At 37.7% G+C, this 19,210-nt stretch overlaps 1 protein-coding gene across 1 annotated transcript; it reads right to left on the reverse strand.

The window, feature by feature from the left end:
* Positions 1–302: 302 nt before the first annotated feature.
* Positions 303–15,040, reverse strand: LOC149242243 (uncharacterized). Its single transcript, XM_089367660.1, has 7 exons — positions 14,892–15,040; positions 11,185–11,287; positions 10,957–11,001; positions 10,420–10,515; positions 10,026–10,122; positions 721–881; positions 303–600 (listed from the first exon to the last, which is right to left on the reverse strand). Exons 1-6 carry the CDS (start codon positions 14,952–14,954, stop codon positions 746–748), a joined length of 540 nt encoding a protein of 179 aa, XP_089223786.1. The 5' UTR covers positions 14,955–15,040; the 3' UTR covers positions 303–600; positions 721–745.
* Between the last annotated feature and the right edge of the window lie 4,170 nt (positions 15,041–19,210).

Here is a 19,210-nt window from a genome sequence, read left to right on the forward strand (position 1 = left end):
GCAACCACATTGATTTGGAAAGGGCTATTTAAGAAACCATTATTCAAATTGAAAATCAAATTAATATGAAGATATATTGAAAACATGAATTATAATCACTAAAGTCAATTGATTTTGTAAACAAAATATGTTAAAACCCATTGACAATGAAATGGTTGTGAGGACATAAACTATCAAAATGGCATTGATCTCAAAACATCCCTTTTTAAGTTTGAAACGGGAAACACAAATAGTTGTGAGGACATGAACTATCAAAATGGTATTTGATGTTGAAACATCCTTTTTTAAGCGTGAAATGGAAAATACAAATAGTGTATTGTAACATCCTTTTTAAAGTTTGAAATGGAAAATACAAAGTGTGTTGTAACATCCTTTTTAAAGATTGAAATGGAAAACACAAAAAGTTGTGAGGAAACAAACAATGAAAACGGTATTTGATCTTGCAACATCCTTTTTCAAGTTTGACATGGAGAATACAAACAACGAATTGTAACAAAAGAGGTTCGAGAAGGAATATAATAGTCTAAAGAACATTGTGCTTGTCATTCCATATTTGAAGTCATACGAAAACATGGCGGAGGCAGCGAAGCAGCAATGGACCTGCAAAATTTATATTCTGTTAGAATTAGTAATATGTAAATCAGTTGCAGAAATTTATTAGTAACACTCTGCAGGTGAATTGTGTTAAAATGAATCTGGAATGAATGGTAATGAAGTTACCTTTGCTATGGGGATCCATATATTGTTAGTGGAAGATGCATGGTGAATAACGGCATATTGAACACCATTGGAGGTCAATGCACAGCTGGAGATGCAGTTTTTTTGCTTGCCAATCTACATGTAGTTGTGCAGGTATGTTATTTCTGAGCCCATGTGGCCTGCTGCAAAAGAAAGAAAAGGTTAGAATGAGATGTACAGACAATATAAAGACATTCTAGTATTTGCTTTTTTACTAATATTGATTAAAGTTTGTTGTTGTTGAAAGATATGAAAAGTATGTTATGAAAGAGAATGAGTTAAATAAATGGAGGAAACCTTTTGGTGATGTCAAAGTACGGGTTGGAGCAGATTATCCGGAGGTGGCATTGAACGGAGAATTTCTTCTGCGTGTTTTCTGCGAGTGTTTTTGTTGTCCTTCATTTTACTGTAACGATCGAAACTGAATGCGGGGTTAATCCGGAGATCTTGTAGAGAAGGCACTCTTGAAATAGCTATGAATGTGAGACCTTGACGTTCTGTTTTTCCAATGTCAATTGTTGCTTTTGGAAGGGTCATACCTTGAGATTTATGTATGGTTAAAGCCCAAGCCATCTTCAGTGGAATTTGTGCACGACCATTTCTTTTTACTGCTGGAATAGGCAAGTGAGTGGGGTTTCTTTCATCCCAAGGAGGCCCAATGTACTTGGGGAAATCTACGACAACAAATGTTGGAATTTGTGGTGGTGCAGTTGATTCTTTGTAAAAGATGGTTACAATTTTTCCAAGGGAACCATTAACAAGACCGGCTGAAACCCAAAGGTTGGAAGTCAACATAACTTTTTCGCCATTGCATAGCAATACAATTCGCTCAAGTTGCTCAACTTCAGAGGAAAGACTGGAATATGTGTTGTCATCTTCAGCAATGGATCGTGCAATAGGAGTGTTTAGAGATTTCATCATTTGCTTATTATGGACCGTTGTTTGAGCATTTGTTGGAAATAGATGCATGGAATCATGGAATGAACATATTTCTTCTTCTGATAAATAGGAATCTGTGCGCGACATGAGTACGTTGTAGTCGTCGATTGTTGGATTTGCATCTCTAATGTTCTGCAGAATGTTCCTGAAAGTAACCTGGGCGATGTCGTCGCCTTGTTGACGAAATATTGTGTCTAATGTGATGACTGTGTTGAAGGTGTTCCACAGTGCGCTTTCGTGGCTCGTCCCTGCATATAGAGGTATGTCTTTGACGGGTGGTAGTTGACCGAGATCACCAACCAATATTATGGAACAACCACCGAAAGGAGTGTTTCTTTGGTGGGGAAATGCCTCGCGAAGACGTTCATCAATATGGCTGAGAAGCTTTGGCCCAATGAAGCACATTTCATCGATTAGTATGTATCTTATATGCCTGAGTTCTTCTTGGAATTTTGCAAGAGCACTACCTTCTAACGGCATAAGATCCTTTATAGGAAGGTGCAAAGCAGAATGGATTGTCGATGCTTGTATGTTGAAGGCAGCAACCCCTGTAGGGGCGAGGAGCATGATCGGTGAAGGTCCCAGGCTTGCAAGGCCTATGAGCATATCTTTGATGCAATTAATAAGGAGGGATTTTCCCGTACCAGCAGTGCCTTGTATTATCATTCTGAGAGCGGGTAAATAATCCTTCCTAGCAAAATGATTAAGAATAATATTTAGAGCTTTTCTTTGCATTGGAGATAATGTAGTAAGGGTCGGCAGGGTATGTTGATGTGTTTGAAGAATGCGGTGGATGGAGCGGCTATTCTCAATGAATTGTATTGCATTATTTTGTAGATCCAATGGGATAGTGGTATGATTCCAGTTATGGGTGTCATCAAAGCCACGAAGACCAAGCATGTCAAGGTCGTTTATGAGAAGCTCATTTGTAGGGTGTAATTGGGAAAGTAATTCCCATTCATTTATTTCCATGGTGTCTGTTGGATTGGCTTCATTCATAGTTGAGGTATCATTTGTGACAGATTCAATATCAGATAGTGTGCGGCGTTGATGCCAAGGATTGTAGAATGGGCGAAATGCTTGCCAATTTGCGATGAATTCTGCAGCAGAATCTCCTATATCTTGTACGATACGGCGAAAAGGTTTGTATAGCATAAGTTCAACCCTGCAAAAGTCAGCATAGCAAGGTTCTGTTGTGGATGGTATGGAGGAGTAACGTGGTATGACCCGAACAATTGCTTTTGTAGGCCTTTGTTTCCATTTGTTTGTTCTGCGACGAGGATCATATGACCAGGATCTTGCCAACTCTATTAGTGATGTGGACTCTAGGGTAGAAGGGCGCTGGATATATGTATCTATGAAGTGCGGGGATGTAGTGGAGGTGGTGTCCGTTTGTGGAAGGCGCATAAGAATTTTTTGGTTTACATTTAAAGAAATGAATGGCCGACTACATAATGTTAACGGTAATTTTTGCAGCATATGGCAGGTTTCTTGTGCTCCAATGTCACGATCAACAAGGGTTTCTGCAAGAAATTTTCGAAATGCGGATGTTGCTGGGTCAGCAATGGGTGAAGCCAGGACAATTCTACGTAGCATGTCGTGGAAGCTTTCAGATTTTTTTTCTGCTTTGGATGCATATTTGGCAATATATTTTTGTACAGCGTGTATGGAGAGTACTGGTTGGCAGTCAACATTTGCACGCCAAATAGATAGGATGGTAGGGTTATGGCTATTGAGTCGATCATCGTTCCGAGTAGGGGTGTATGTTTTTTGGCCATTGGAATCAATGAATAAGGCCGATTTTGGATGTAATTCCCACGGTGCTTTATAACGACATTGGAGTGAGGATCCAGTTTTTCTTAGGCACGTGCTTTCTGAGCATTTTGTGTGACGTTCAACACAATTGACGAGCTGTTCATAATCACTGAAAGGATTGGTTCTGAAGATTTGCGGTGTGGACAATAGGCAAGGGTCTTCGGGATTTGTCCAAGCATTTGGTTGGTTTGAATTCGAAGGAGCACGAGGGTTCCAAGCGGAAATATATTTGTCGAAGAACTGCCTTGCAATATCGACTGCTTCTGTGTCTTCCCAGTTGAGATTCTCCATATCAGGTGCATTTTCTAGCCAAAGGAAACCATGGATGTGCGCAGATCCCCTATGTTGCCATTCATACCTAACAAGTATGCGTTTTTGTAAGATAATTTTGCAATAGGTAAGGAATGTTGTTTAGAGTTCTTGGAGGAAAAAAAATGCGGTAGAATGCGTACCTGTACCAGTAATCTTTTGTATTCAAGTGTTTCTCCAAGATAATCTCACGAAACGCTGTGAATCTATGGTGCATATATAGTGATGTCAAATGTGGGTTAGAGATAATGTTATCATTTCTCCACTTTTGTTGTTTTCCAATATCAGTAGGAAGACATCCGGGCATGACTGCATGAAGATCAGGCCATTTTGTATCAGCTGCACTCAATGTGAAGAAGAACGTCGGGCAACCGAGTTGAGATATCATGTCCATTAGTTCATTTTTAGCTTTGTGCCAAAATGACCTTGTTCCACGCAAAGAGCTACCGAATCGCATGACTTGCTCTGCCAATTGCTCATCTGGAAATTGTTCTAATCGAATGTTCAGATCTTGAATAGATATTGGAAAGTTATCCGTGATATTTTTTTTTCACAAAAATCGACGCTGTTGCTTGACTGTGATGCCGCATCATGAGATTATATATGTAATAACGAAAGCGTGGGTGGCTTCCAAATCTATTATCGTAGTAACGTATGAGATGAAGTGCATATTCATGTAACTGCACAGCTTTCATTCTTGGCTGATTTGGCATTGCAGCGCCTGTCGGGAAAAGGGCAGGGAAAGCCATAGAGAGTAGACCTTCTGTGTTGTATTCATTGACTAGCGACAAACCAATTGTTGGCCACTCAATTGTAGTATCAGATTGGTGGTTGTAAGCATGCAAATAATGGCGGATTTCTTGGATTTCTGTATTTGTATTGGGTATGATGGGTACGAACGATGATGTTTGGCCAGCGGATGGGTCTGTGAAATCTTCGGTGAGCTCATGGGGTGGTTCAAGTGGAAGGCGAACAATGGTTTCTGTAGTATTGGAATGGTGAAGGGAGGAGGAGACATCGGTGGGGATTTCTGGTAAGGACGCCAGTGCATTGGAATCAATACGAACATTCTTATAGTATGGGTCATTAGCCAATTTGTATTCCAATGCAGCAAGAACGCGATGTCTACTGACAATGAAATCATAAGCCTTATGGTCATTACTATGACGCGTGACAATTAGGATGTCCAAGTGCTCAACACGTCGTGGCAACATGTTTGCGATTTTTGTTATGTCTTGAGGAAAACAAATTGTGTGGCCACTGTATTTATACTGGCCACCACGTGCATGTGTTACTTGCAGTATAGGATTAACCCTAGCAATGAGCATTTCTTCTATTTGTGAAAGAGACGTAAGGGCAGCTGGTTGAGGGCCAGGGTCCATGTTGTTTGATAATGAGAAGCGATGACCCTTTGTTTCAGAGGCGCATCTGGAGCAGCAATACATGTGGTTGGAATTGCGGATATGTATTCCAGGATATGATTCAAGACAAATGGAGCATGGGCATTTAGGTGGAAGTTTATCAAGCTTTGAACGGAAATCTCGATGTGCTTGATCAGTATAAACATTGCTGAAAGCATGTGCAAAGGAGGGGTTAGGGCAATGAGGGATGGATGTATTTGTTTGAGAGGTTTGCTGAGAAGATAAAGAGTCTGATAATTGCAAGGGAGGATTGTTTTCAGGGTGGGCCGTTTCAGACGAGGAAGGTTGGTCACCCTTTTGTTTTTTGTGTTTTTGACATTCTATGATGTTTTTTTTTGCTTGGTAAAGCTCACGGCGCCGTGCATTTATTCGTTCTTTATTTGTTGCATAGTATCTTCGAGCACGTTCATTATTAGAAGAAGAAGCCATTCGCAAAATTTATGGTACCTATAAGCAAGGGAGGGTAAAAGAAGAATGTTATTTGGAGACAACAACCATGTTATTGTATGAAAGCGAAAGAACGGTAAAAAATGCAAGCGAAAGCGAAAGAAGGGGAAAAAAATCTAAGTTCTGAACAGTGCCATGTGAATTTTTTTATTTGAGAAATGTTTTTGAAAGAACGTATTAGTATTTTTTCTGCATACATGTAGGTAGTTTTATGTGTAAAGCTGATAAAAGGAAAAAAATGTGATTTTGTCTACTAACATAATGCTAGATACAATGGAGAACAAATATTTATTTCAATGGTATATAAGAAAATTTCATAAGAAGACATGCAACAATATATCTTGTAAAGTTGTATTTATAAAATTGGACAATAGGAATTGCCAAAAAGCAAGGAACACATTCTGCAATATTTATCTACAATGTCGAGATGCTCTGAATTTCTCGAAGGATGTTTTTGCATTCTGTCGTGAAATGCAGTTTTTCTTCTTTTATGATAACGCATTTCAATCGTGGGACTTCTTTAAAAGTTTCTGTCTTCACTGATAGTGTGAAGATATGATCTGTCCATAGAGCTCTAGAGACAATTTCCTTGATTAGTTCTGGATCTGAAGATAATAGATAGAAGTCTTTGGCATTATTTCCAAGAATTGTAGAGCCCGCGTCTTCGAAAGCAACAGTTGAAGCCAATTCACCAGTGTGATCTTGTATGTCGATTTTCAATAGGTATTTGTAATCACAGTCGCTTACTTCAGCGTTGCATTTTGGACAGAACCACACCCCGGTATTTTGTGGAATAAGTTTTTTCATGCATTTTTTCCCACCAACAATCGACGGGCAAGAAATGTAGTAAAAACTATCCATACCAATTTTTGTTATTGTGCCCTTTAATTGGAAAAATGTTGGTTTCTCTAAGGAATCCATACTGTAAATGTCAGCAATTGTTATTTTTTGTTGTTGGTGGCAAAAAGGAGAGCTTGTTGTCAAAGATGTAGAAGCAGCAGTCGAGCCTTCTTTTTTAAACCACGACTTTAGCGCATGGGCCTCTTCAATGTCAGGATCTACAAGAACAATGGATCTCGTTGTAGTGCCGATATTTTTTCCATTAAATTCCCCAACACGTGCAGATTTGATTGCAATGATGGGGTTATTTCCTGTAGCACATAGGGAGGAGATTTCCTGTGAAACGGCATGAAAATTATCTCCCCAAAAGATTGCATCTATGCTATACCCTGACATGTCTCGAAGCTATACTGTTTGTTTATTGACTTCAGAGCCATCTTTTCTACGTATAGTGCATACACTGGAAATGTCTGTGACAACACCAAGAATATCAACAATGGAGTTGACGTTTGTTGTTATGATATCATCAATTGATTTTATACTGAATCGCACTGTTGGATTATGTTTTTTTTCACTGACAACATGTTCTATGGTAGATGTTGCATTCAACAAAATTTCCCAGTCATTGTTCAAGTGGTTGTATTGCTTATTAGCCATTTTCACATTCCCTTTAGAAACAATGTAGACATTTCCATTTTGGATTTTGTCGAAAAAAAAATCTGCGACATTGTTGAAACATGCAATATGTATTTCTCCACCCTCGGTATCGAACAGGTCAAAACCAAACACTTTACCGGGTCCGTATTGATTCTGAAACTGTCGAAGAGCTGTTTTCCTTTGGACGTATCCTTTTATGCACCAGTTTGAGTGGTAAGGGTTTAACGATTTGATGGGAATTTGAACCGGTTGAACAGACTGGGTTGGAGTAGTTGGAAGAGGGCAGTGCCTTTTTGATGGAGGATGTGGATCCGATGAGGATGGAGAGTTTTCATCAGATGTGATGGGGACACTCATAGTTTTTGGATTGCCAATTAAGGGTGCATATGAAGCAGATATTTCAAAGTCTACTAGCTTTATAGATCTACACGACAAATGAGAGTCAAAGGAATAACTGTTAGAAGCGGTTGTGTTATAAGTAAAAAAATGTTAAATTTGAAATAAGAAATTTATAACAAACTTACGTTGAAGGACCAATAGCTGAGGTAGTCCAACTTTTAACATTTATAATAGAACCCTTTTGTAGCAAGCCTATTGCTACGAGATCATTGAAATCTTTTGGAAGCATGATGTGTTTCTTATGTGTTCCGTCTGAAATTGCAGTACGATATCGTGGAGTTGAATTTGGCATTGATTGTATTGGCTCAAGTTCAACAATTTGTAGGTATGGTTGAATATGAGTTGATCCAGATAACATTGAGGAAATTGCATTTTCAGTGAGGTTTGATGTCATTTTCTGGTACAAAACAAAACACAAAAATGTTGAAAGAAGCATGTTCAGTTTTTTTCTAAATGAGTGGGCATCTAAGCTTGTAAACATAATGAAGAAAAATATTTATAACAACAACTTTTATACGTTCATTTTTTTTTTAAGCATACTTCCACGAAGCGCAGAGGAAGGAGAGGGAGAAACAAATGAAATAGAAGGTTTGGGGGTAACTCTAGTATCATCTGGTTGCTGATTTGATTGCCCAAAAATCATGGTGTTTTGAACGACAGAGGTCGAGAAAAGCCATACCAGCAGGCGAAGTGTAAGCCCTGGAAGGGACAATGTAGCCATATGAGGTACACCAACATCTCCCCTAGAGGAAAAGGGAGCAGGATTCCCCCAAGGGGAAATCCTTGATTGGTGGACTCCATTTTGTCAAATTGAGACCAACGAGGGAGCAGTGATGTTATTCCGATTTGAATAAATTGTATGACACTTTGACACAACTTGCTTATTCAATTTTTAAGAGACGAGAAAAAGCTAAGGACGATTCTAGTCGCCTTCAATTTGGGCTTGCTCAAGAATCACGGTGTTTTGAACGGTAGAGGTCGAGAAAAAGCATATTGGCAGGGCAATTGCAAGCCCTGGAAGGGTCAATGTAGCCATATGAGGTGCACCAACATCTCCCCTAGAGGAAAAGGGAGCAGGATTCCTCCATGGGGAAATCCTTGATTGGTGGACTCCATTTTCCTACCCTAAGACCAACGAGGGAACAGTGAGGTTATTCCGATTTAAATAAATTTTATGACACTTTGACACAATTTGCTTTTTCATTTTTTAAGAGTCGAGAAAAAGCTAAAGATGACTCTAGTCGCCTTCGATTTTTAACGAGCCTGAAGTGACAAGTGCTCAGATGGTCCAGGTTATTCCGATTTAAATAAATTTTATGACACTTGGACACAATTTGCTTTTTCATTTTTTAAGAGTCGAGAAAAAGCTAAAGATGACTCTAGTCGCCTTCGATTTTTAACGAGCTTGAAGTGACAAGTGCTTAGATGGTCCTTTTCTTTTAAGGAGTCCGAAAAGGAACGAAAGTGACTACTCTGGATATCTAGACAGGGGGATTACCAAACCAATCGCAAAACTGCAGAATACTTTTTATGGTACGACAGTCAATCTTCCCGAATGCTGTGTTCAGTGCATTGCGATCGATAGGGCGGCATACACGGCTTCCTAAGGATAAAGGATATAGCCTACTGTGGTCTCCCAATATATACTCGACGACACGTGGGAGCACAAGTCCGTACTGGCACTTGTCATTTCAAAGAGGAGGAATCACCCAACCTACGATGAAAGTGATAGTTACCAGGCTTTACGACGCCGGAACACGTCTCTAGCCTAGACTTCTAAATGGTGTGCGTTAGGTTCCAAAGCGTTTTTATGTTTATTGAAATGTATTTTACAGTTGATCTTTCTTAAGAAGTTTGCCTTTAAGGTTGATCGCGTGATGTACATAAACAATTCCTAAATATGCAATCTAAGATGATAAACAATCGTTTACTTTCTTTTTTGCAGTGAAAATCCTAGCTACTAAGGAAAGAGAAGCGAAACTGTTTGAACATAGAGCAGAGAGCACACGCAAAGTCCTAAATCAATCTCCGCATGCATTCTAAATGTAAATGTACATGCATGTATTTGTTTTCTGCTTTCTTAATGTGTGGATGACAAAAAAAATGCCAAGTGGAATATAATATCAATACAGGGATATGACTATTCAAGAATTCTGACAGACATAAGCAAAGCTATTGAAGTTTGTATCTAAGATTTTCTAGAGTTTGTTCACTAGAAACAAGACAGGCACGATGGCACCACTTTGCATTAGTTTAACAGAAAGGAATAAAGTTTAAATTATCAAGAAAGCATATATATAACTAAATCATATCAACTAGGAAATAATTTTGAACCAAATCTATAAGACTCTGTAGCTGCTCAGTGGCCAATGTACAATTGATGGAAAAGGATTTTCTATCATGGTCCATGGATGAAATAGAAATGAAGCAAAAATTCAGAAAGGAGATTAAGGTTGTTACCGGAGACGAAGAAACACAAGAAATGTCCAGAAAATATCCTTCAATGCTGAAAGTTGAATGGCCCAGTGAGAAAATATGGTAGGCAAAGGCAAAGTATCTGTATTTAACATTACTGTGTGAGTAACCAACATAAGCTGCATAGTGCTATGCAAATTAATAGTCTTTGCGGGAAGAAAACCCAACATAATCCACACAAAGGAATAAAGTTTAAATTATCAAGAAAGCATATATATAACTGAATCATTTCAATTGGGAAATAATTTTGAATGAAATTTATAAGACTCTATAGTTGCTCAGTGGCTAATGTACAATTGATGGAAGAGGATTTTGTATCATGGTCCATGGATGAAATAGAAATGAAGCAAAAACTCGGAAAGGAGATGAAGGTTGTTACCGGAGATGAAGCAATACAGAAAACACCTAGAAATGTCCCTCAATGCTGAAAGTTGAATTGCCCAGTGACAAAACAGAGTAGGCCAAGGCAAAGTATCTGTATTTAACATTGCTGTGTGAGTAACCAACATAAGCTGCACAGTGCTATGCAAATTAATAGTCTTTGTGGGAAGAAAACCCAACATAATCCACACAATCTAATCCTCAAGAGGAAGGTTTTGCAGGAATTTAAAGGTTTTCTTATGTTATAAAATCCTAGGCAAATGTGGGTGCCCCAGCAAATAAAAATGTATACCATAATACCCACTTACTATTAAGCATTGTCTCCAAAGGAACTTGAACAATATGACAAAAGATTCGTCTTTTACTTCTATAATATACATAATGTTAAATACATGAAAAACACTTTCTGCTTTCAAGTAAGACTCTATAGTTGCTCAGCGGCTAATGTACAATTGATGGAAGATGCTTTTCTATCATGGTCCATGGATGAAATAGAAATGAAGCAAAAACTCGGAAAGGAGATTAAGGTTGTTACCAGAGATGAAGCAATACAGAGAACGTCCAGAAATGTCCTTCAACGCTGAAAGTTGAACAGCAACTACAAATTAGTTAATATCATATTTAGCTTGCAACTGCTTGACACATAGTAAAAAATGGATATTGTCAGATAAAGGTAGGGAGAAACAACTGCAAATTCAATAACAGAACAGAGATTAAACTACATGCAGGATGATCCGAGAACAAGTAGTAAAGAAAAAATTACCACCACTTTCTCCAAGGTGCGTAGATATCGAATTCAGCTGTGCCCTGTTCTCATAAAGGCACTTAATAGCTTGCCTCGATCTTACAATTTCTTTTGCCAAATTCTGCCCAAGAAAATATTGACTCATTAAAGATAAAAGCAAAGCCTGTATAATGATATTTCTACTTTAAAAGAACAAACATTTTGCCTAATAAAAAACCTGGGAAAAGAAGATCTGAAATAAAAGAAACCCTCAACACAAAAATTTCATCAATACAATAGGCACCAAATCCTAGTTCATCACATAGCAGAACTCAACTTGCTTAGACACATCTGCTGTTAGTTCTTTAGAAAGAAGTTCGTTTGCTGCCCTTGCTCCCCTGAGGACTTAGAACACACACTACTAAGGAACAAAATTTGTTTCCATTTGAAAGGAATTTTGATTTTGATTTTGAGCTAGTAAAGCTCATGGCTCAAGCCTCATATGCAATACCATGCTCATTAGGCAAGCCATATTCTAACCGTACCTTAGGAGGTCCACACAAAGATATCTTCATGCTTATACTTGTTCCACAAGGGAGAAAGCTCTTCAATCCCCTAAGAGGGCGAGTGATTACTCCACTAATGCCATGAAAATTTATTTTCACCAATAATTCTTAACAATAACGTGCATAGTACAGCATAATACATTTTTCCTTCTGCAAAGTGCAGAGACTTGAATCTTAGAAACATGTAAATATTACCAAAACAAGAATAAGGGGAAGACAAATGATAACAAAATCTGAAGACTAATATATCTCCTTCCAGGAAAATATCTAGTTATTAGAGGCATACCTCATATGACATGTCAATAGTGCCTTGGTTACCATATGATTAAATGTAAATGAAAAAACTCTGAACGTGTTAGATGCTGAAATTTAGAGAAATTTGTCAATGTCTTTTGATGTTACATTCATAATTTAAAGTGATTACACAAAACTTTTGGCAATTTACTTTGAGGAGCAATGAACGAAATTTTTTGTTTATGGATAGAACAACACATGATTACAAGAAGATCACAAAGAAGCAGAGATCGTTAAATCTGAAGCCCTGCAAACAATACACAACTATCTGCGTATTACATGAATGCCAGAAAATATCGCGTTGTAACAACTTTAGAGTCCACTCTCCTAAACAGAGGCAAATACACAAGATAGAGCAACATGTCATTACATAAGAACTGTTAACAGCAGCTTGGCTATATGTGAGAACTGCCAACAAAATGGAAAGTGTTGGCATTAATCCAGGGAGCTGGTAAGATCATGATTCAGATTTGTGTGAGGTGAATCAGGTGGACAGGCTGGAATGAACAAACAAAAAAGACCACTATTGACATTGTCTGGAATTTCATTCTCTCGAGTCTCAATAATCTTGGATGGATATTTCAGTTCTTGGAGACCTAGCATGCCAGTTGGCAAGTTGTAAAAGTATGGTTGAGGATATTGATTTTGGATTAACTACATACAACTAAGAGGCAACTATATTTCTACAATATGTATGTTTTGGGTTGATTATTATGGTTTGGCAATTATGTAGGAAGGAAAATGGGTTGTCTATTTGTTATTTCTTTTGAGATGCTTGTAACTATTACTTATATTGAACGGATAATATAATGTTCTTTTTGTCTCCTAAAATGTGCTTGGCTGTATGAATTGGTCCCAAAAAGACCTTACCAGGTCTTACTTGAGCATGGCAAAGAGTTAGTCCTAAATGGTCTGAACAGCAAGCCTCAATTTTTTTTTAAATTACCAATCATATTGAAATACCGCAAGAGAAATCATGAAGATTATATAGCCAAAATGACCCCTTATTAAAATTGCCAATAGTGGAGCGTTTACCTGGAGTTCTTTGGTGAAAAAATAAAAACTATGAACAGGAAAAATCATATTAAAGATTTATCTGGCATAATCTTAGCAAATGTTTTTACAGACAAATTCAGTGCATGTGTCATTTTAATAGGGATTTTGTTCAGATCAGATACAACTTACAATGATGAGCTTTTTATCTACCCCAAATTTTCTCATAAATTTCTGAGACCAAGAATTGCAGAATCTGCCAGTTCTCTGCTGAGCTATTCTCATACTAAACATAATATTTCTCGGCTGCAATATCATCTATACAAAAAAAAAGAAAAAAAAAGTAATCCACCAAAACCTAACATCGCACTTGGTTACAAAATTTGCTTCTCTATAATAGAGCTTATCTGTAGCCATAGCCATATTTGTCCTCTGGTCACTAAAGAGTAGCCATATTATCCCTTGTTCATTCTGACCTATATGCTGACATGTGTAGACAAGCTTGATCTCCATGTTGCAGTGGTACTAACTGAATATGCCAAAGGAGGAAAATGTATTTTTTTCACTCAAAGAAAGTCAGATGCGGATAGTTTGCTGGTGGCACTGGGTCGGGTACTTACATGCGAACCTCTTCATGGTGATATCTCACAGAATCAGCAGGAGAGGACTCTTGCTGGCTTTCGTGAGGGGTGTTTTAATGTGCTGATTGCTACTGATGTCACTGCATCTGGTGCTAGGAATTTTTCTCAGGCTTTATATTACCAGAGCCGTCGTAATTTTCTTCAGTTTACTTGTTCCTAATAAGCTAGATGAGAATTTGGAGCCTAACCTGGGTATGGCCTCTTTTATGGACAGGATATAAATTTTGTACGCATGTAGCATCCTTCTACGTGTATTTTTGCTAATTCGACATAAATCTCCCATTTCTTGTAACAAAAATAGGTGGTGTTATATTCCATTAACAATGATTCAAAGGTTGAATCATGTCAAGTGTGTATGTTGACGGAGGGCAGGAAGAGCCAAAGTGGATGCAACATTCACTAGGCTTTGTAATTTTTATATGGATAAGTCCCTGAATCTATGTTAAGTTTGCAACTTAAAGCATGACCAAAAGCAGCACATTGGTAGAATTAAAGCTATTTTGCCACAATAGTTGCAGGGCACAAAAGCCTCTAAAGACACCAATGCGATGATTTGAATCAGGTTTGATTTGGACATGGAAGGCTCCATTAAAGATATCCTTGTAAGGAGCTATGTTTGAAGCTCTCAACAGGCTTGATCTGTTTGGCCCCCTCCTCTTGTGAACAGCACTGTTGGATCCATTGAGCGGAGGCAATTTGAAGAGTGCCCAAGGACCCAGGTCACTTCAACTGCCATGAACAAAATTATAAATGGATGCCGTACTCATTAGGCATTGTCTATGGGCAGACCCTAACCCTATAGGCAAATCTATAGTTTCCTATTTCATGAATCATACAGCATTATCCACAATCATAACTCAAACAGAATAAGTCATTCCCATCATAAAATTCACATCTCTATTGAATATCATGCTTCTCAAAATGCAGTTGCTGTATTCGGAGGGTCTGACAGTAAAGCCAAATGCTTGTTATGCAGTATGCCACTATAAATTAAAATGGAATACATGTCTCCAATTATTTAAAAAAATAATTCTATTAAATATTATAAGATATACTTCACTTATAGGACATATCCAAAGTCAGTACGGGTAAAAGTATCCTAAGCTAATAGCATTTAGGTAGGAAGCATAGTCATCTCATGAAAGCAAGACATACAAAACACATCACTAACTGGAACAAGTGCCTCTGTCCATTCATGTGCGTGTACATATGGATGTATAATACACAAAGTTATAAATATATAAATAAGAACCTGAGTGCGGAGTTTGAATTCTGCAGCAAGGTCTTCTAATGGGATGCACTTATGCTTCTGCATTGTCCACAAAAGAGTTGTCAGATGGGATCAAAGTATAAGAAGAAAAAGTTATGAAATTCAAATCTCTTCTATGCCCTAACTAAACATTGATATAACAGAAATCCGATGTTGTAATCAATATGATCATTCAATTGCAGGACTATGCATTGCCAAGCTAGATTAGCAAGGCTGCAAGGTTTCCCTGTGTAAGACAAGCTGGGTCAGAAACATCAAGTTTCAATGATACAGTAGATACTTGTGTCCCTCAAAAGAACTTGGCAAATGTGGGTCAATTGCATAGAAAAGCAATTTTATGATTAACCTCTTTAATTATTATTTGGACTATGGAGAAGAGGTTTCAATCAGATAATAGTTTCAGAGGTATTTCATCACTCAAAGCGAGTCCCTAGTTATCGATTAATTTCCCATGTTACTACATTCAAAAATTATAGAAAATAATGGAATTAGCAAGATCCTTCACTTATAAGACATATCTAAAGTCATAGTAAAAGTAACAAAGTAGCCTATAAGGGTACTGAGCCTATAAGCTCTTAATACAAGTCCATGTCAGTTTCACATCTACGACCTAAGAGATCCATGAACAATCAAACAAAAACTGAAAGTAGTCCAAAAAATCGCAATCCTTTCTTTGACAGTTCAACATTGAAGAACCAAACAGAAGACTTCAAATACAGTAGGAAATTCTGGACATAAACCTCCCCAACACCTGTTTCTGTTGTCAAAACCTGGATGATCATATTTGGGATTGCATTGTTATCGGTGATAATGATGTGAAGTAAATATCATTCACAGAAAATAAACAGTGATATCTTGTGATCTATACCAGCGCCCATCAATATATTTTCTAATTATCTATTGGGGTTCTGATGTGTATTTAAATGATGGTCATTAATCATTGATAATAAATCCGAGGAGTCATTGAACATGTACCCTAATTCCGGGTTCTGATGTGTAATTAAATGATGGTCATTAATCATTGATAATGAATCCGAGGAGTCATTGAACATGTACCCTAATTCTGGGTTCTGATGTGTAATTAAATGATGGTGATTAATCATTGATAATAAATCCGAGGAATCATTGAACATGTACCCTAATTCTGCATAACCTAGTTGCAGGATTATTTCATGTATTAGTTGGCCTGCACACAAATATGTATAAAACCATATGACATAAAAGAAGCCCTCTGCTAAAATAGATTCAGTGAAGGTTACTCCCTATAGCAAACCAATATTGGATAACTTGTGTCCGGAAGGGAGTTTGACATGCACTTTACACAGTTTAGCAAACCAATATTGGATAACTTTGTGTCCGGAAGGGAGTTTGACATGCACTTTACACAGTTTCTTCCCAAGGAGAAAGTAAAATAAAGGATGATACCAATGGGATCATGGTTCAGCAGTGAGATCGTTGGTGTGTTGGCCAGCCACCAAGATTCAATTCTTTGAGAGGCACACATAAGTTGTTGGAGATTTGAGGTTATTTAAAAAAAACAATAAGCCCACTTACAAAATTTGCTTCTCTATAATAGAGCTTATCTGTAGCCATAGCCATATTTGTCCTCTGGTCACTAAAGAGTAGCCATATTATCCCTTGTTCATTCTGACCTATATGCTGACATGTGTAGACAAGCTTGATCTCCATGTTGCAGTGGTACTAACTGAATATGCCAAAGGAGGAAAATGTATTTTTTTCACTCAAAGAAAGTCAGCTGCGGATAGTTTGCTGGTGGCACTGGGTCGGGTACTTACATGCGAACCTCTTCATGGTGATATCTCACAGAATCAGCAGGAGAGGACTCTTGCTGGCTTTCGTGAGGGGTGTTTTAATGTGCTGATTGCTACTGATGTCACTGCATCTGGTGCTAGGAATTTTTCTCAGGCTTTATATTACCAGAGCCGCCGTAATTTTCTTCAGTTTACTTGTTCCTAATAAGCTAGATGAGAATTTGGAGCCCAGGTTTGGAGCCTAACCTGGGTATGGCCTCTTTTATGGACAGGATATAAATTTTGTACGCATGTAGCATCCTTCTACGTGTATTTTTGCTAATTCGACATAAATCTCCCATTTCTTGTAACAAAAATAGGTGGTGTCATATTCCATTAACAATGATTCAAAGGTTGAATCATGTCAAGTGTGTATGTTGACGGAGGGCAGGAAGAGCCAAAGTGGATGCAACATTCACTAGGCTTTGTAATTTGTATATGGATAAGTCCCTGAATCTATGTTAAGTTTGCAACTTAAAGCATGACCAAAAACAGCACATTGGTAGAATTAAAGCTATTTTGCCACAATAGTTGCAGGGCACAAAATCCTCTAAAGACACCAATGCAATGATTTTGAATCAGGTTTGATTTGGACATGGAAGGCTCCATTAAAGATATCCTTGTAAGGAGCTATGTTTGAAGCTCTCAACAGGCTTGATCTGTTTGGCCCCCTCCTCTTGTGAACAGCACTGTTGGATCCATTGAGCGGAGGCAATTTGAAGAGTGCCCAAGGACCCAGGTCACTTCGACTGCCATGAACAAAATTATAAATGGATGCCGTACTCATTAGGCATTGTCTATGGGCAGACCCTAACCCTATAGGCAAATCTATAGTTTCCTATTTCATGAATCATACAGCATTATCCACAATCATAACTCAAACAGAATAAGTCATTCCCATCATAAAATTCACATCTCTATTGAATATCATGCTTCTCAAAATGCAGTTGCTGTATTCGGAGAGTATGACAGTAAAGCCAAATGCTTGTTATGCAGTATGCCACTATAAATTAAAATGGAATACATGTCTCCAATTATTTAAAAAAATAATTCTATTAAATATTATAAGATATACTTCACTTATAGGACATATCCAAAGTCAGTACGGGTAAAAGTATCCTAAGCTAATAGCATTTAGGTAGGAAGCATAGTCATCTCATGAAAGCAAGACATACAAAACACATCACTAACTGGAACAAGTGCCTCTGTCCATTCATGTGCGTGTACATATGGATGTATAATACACAAAGTTATAAATATATAAATAAGAACCTGAGTGCGGAGTTTGAATTCTGCAGCAAGGTCTTCTAATGGGATGCACTTATGCTTGTAAGGAGCTATGTTTGAAGCTCTCAACAGGCTTGATCTGTTTGGCCCCCTCCTCTTGTGAACAGCACTGTTGGATCCATTGAGCGGAGGCAATTTGAAGAGTGCCCAAGGACCCAGGTCACTTCGACTGCCATGAACAAAACTATAAATGGATGCCGTACTCATTAGGCATTGTCTATGCGCAGACCCTAACCCTATAGGCAAATCTATAGTTTCCTATTTCATGAATCATACAGCATTATCCACAATCATAACTCAAACAGAATAAGTCATTCCCATCATAAAATTCACATCTCTATTGAATATCATGCTTCTCAAAATGCAGTTGCTGTATTCGGAGAGTCTGACAGTAAAGCCAAATGCTTGTTATGCAGTATGCCACTATAAATTAAAATGGAATACATGTCTCCAATTATTTAAAAAAATAATTCTATTAAATATTATAAGATATACTTCACTTATAGGACATATCCAAAGTCAGTACGGGTAAAAATATCCTAAGCTAATAGCATTTAGGTAGGAAGCATAGTCATCTCATGAAAGCAAGACATACAAAACACATCACTAACTGGAACAAGTGCCTCTGTCCATTCATGTGCGTGTACATATGGATGTATAATACACAAAGTTATAAATATATAAATAAGAACCTGAGTGCGGAGTTTGAATTCTGCAGCAAGGTCTTCTAATGGGATGCACTTATGCTTCTGCATTGTCCACAAAAGAGTTGTCAGATGGGATCAAAGTATAAGAAGAAAAAGTTATGAAATTCAAATCTCTTCTATGCCCTAACTAAACATTGATATAACAGAAATCCAATGTTGTAATCAATATGTTCATTCAATTGCAGGACTATGCATTGCCAAGCTAGATTAGCAAGGCTGCAAGGTTTCCCTGTGTAAGACAAGCTGGGTCAGAAACATCAAGTTTCAATGATACAGTAGATACTTGTGTCCCTCAAAAGAACTTGGCAAATGTGGGTCAATTGCATAGAAAAGCAATTTTATGATTAACCTCTTTAATTATTATTTGGACTATGGAGAAGAGGTTTCAATCAGATAATAGTTTCAGAGGTATTTCATCACTCAAAGCGAGTCCCTAGTTATCGATTAATTTCCCATGTTACTACATTCAAAAATTATAGAAAATAATGGAATTAGC

This window comes from Pinus tabuliformis, chromosome 8 (genome assembly GCF_031772625.1).
Source record: "Pinus tabuliformis cultivar Carrire ecotype Pingquan chromosome 8, CPIR1, whole genome shotgun sequence".
Taxonomy (NCBI): domain Eukaryota; kingdom Viridiplantae; phylum Streptophyta; class Pinopsida; order Pinales; family Pinaceae; genus Pinus; species Pinus tabuliformis.

What these genes read in the sequence shown, in the direction of transcription:
- LOC149242243 (XM_089367660.1), bottom strand. Translation starts at nt 14,954, where the DNA reads ATGCAGAAGCATAAGTGCATCCCATTAGAAGACCTTGCTGCAGAATTC. An exon ending in AATTCAAACTCCGCACTCAG is followed by an intron (nt 11,288 to 14,891) that starts GTTCTTATTTAT and finishes TTTCTTGGGCAG; the next exon opens with AATTTGGCAAAAGAAATTGT. An exon ending in TCTGTATTGCTTCATCTCTG is followed by an intron (nt 10,516 to 10,956) that starts GTAACAACCTTA and finishes TGTTAAATACAG; the next exon opens with ATACTTTGCCTTGGCCTACT.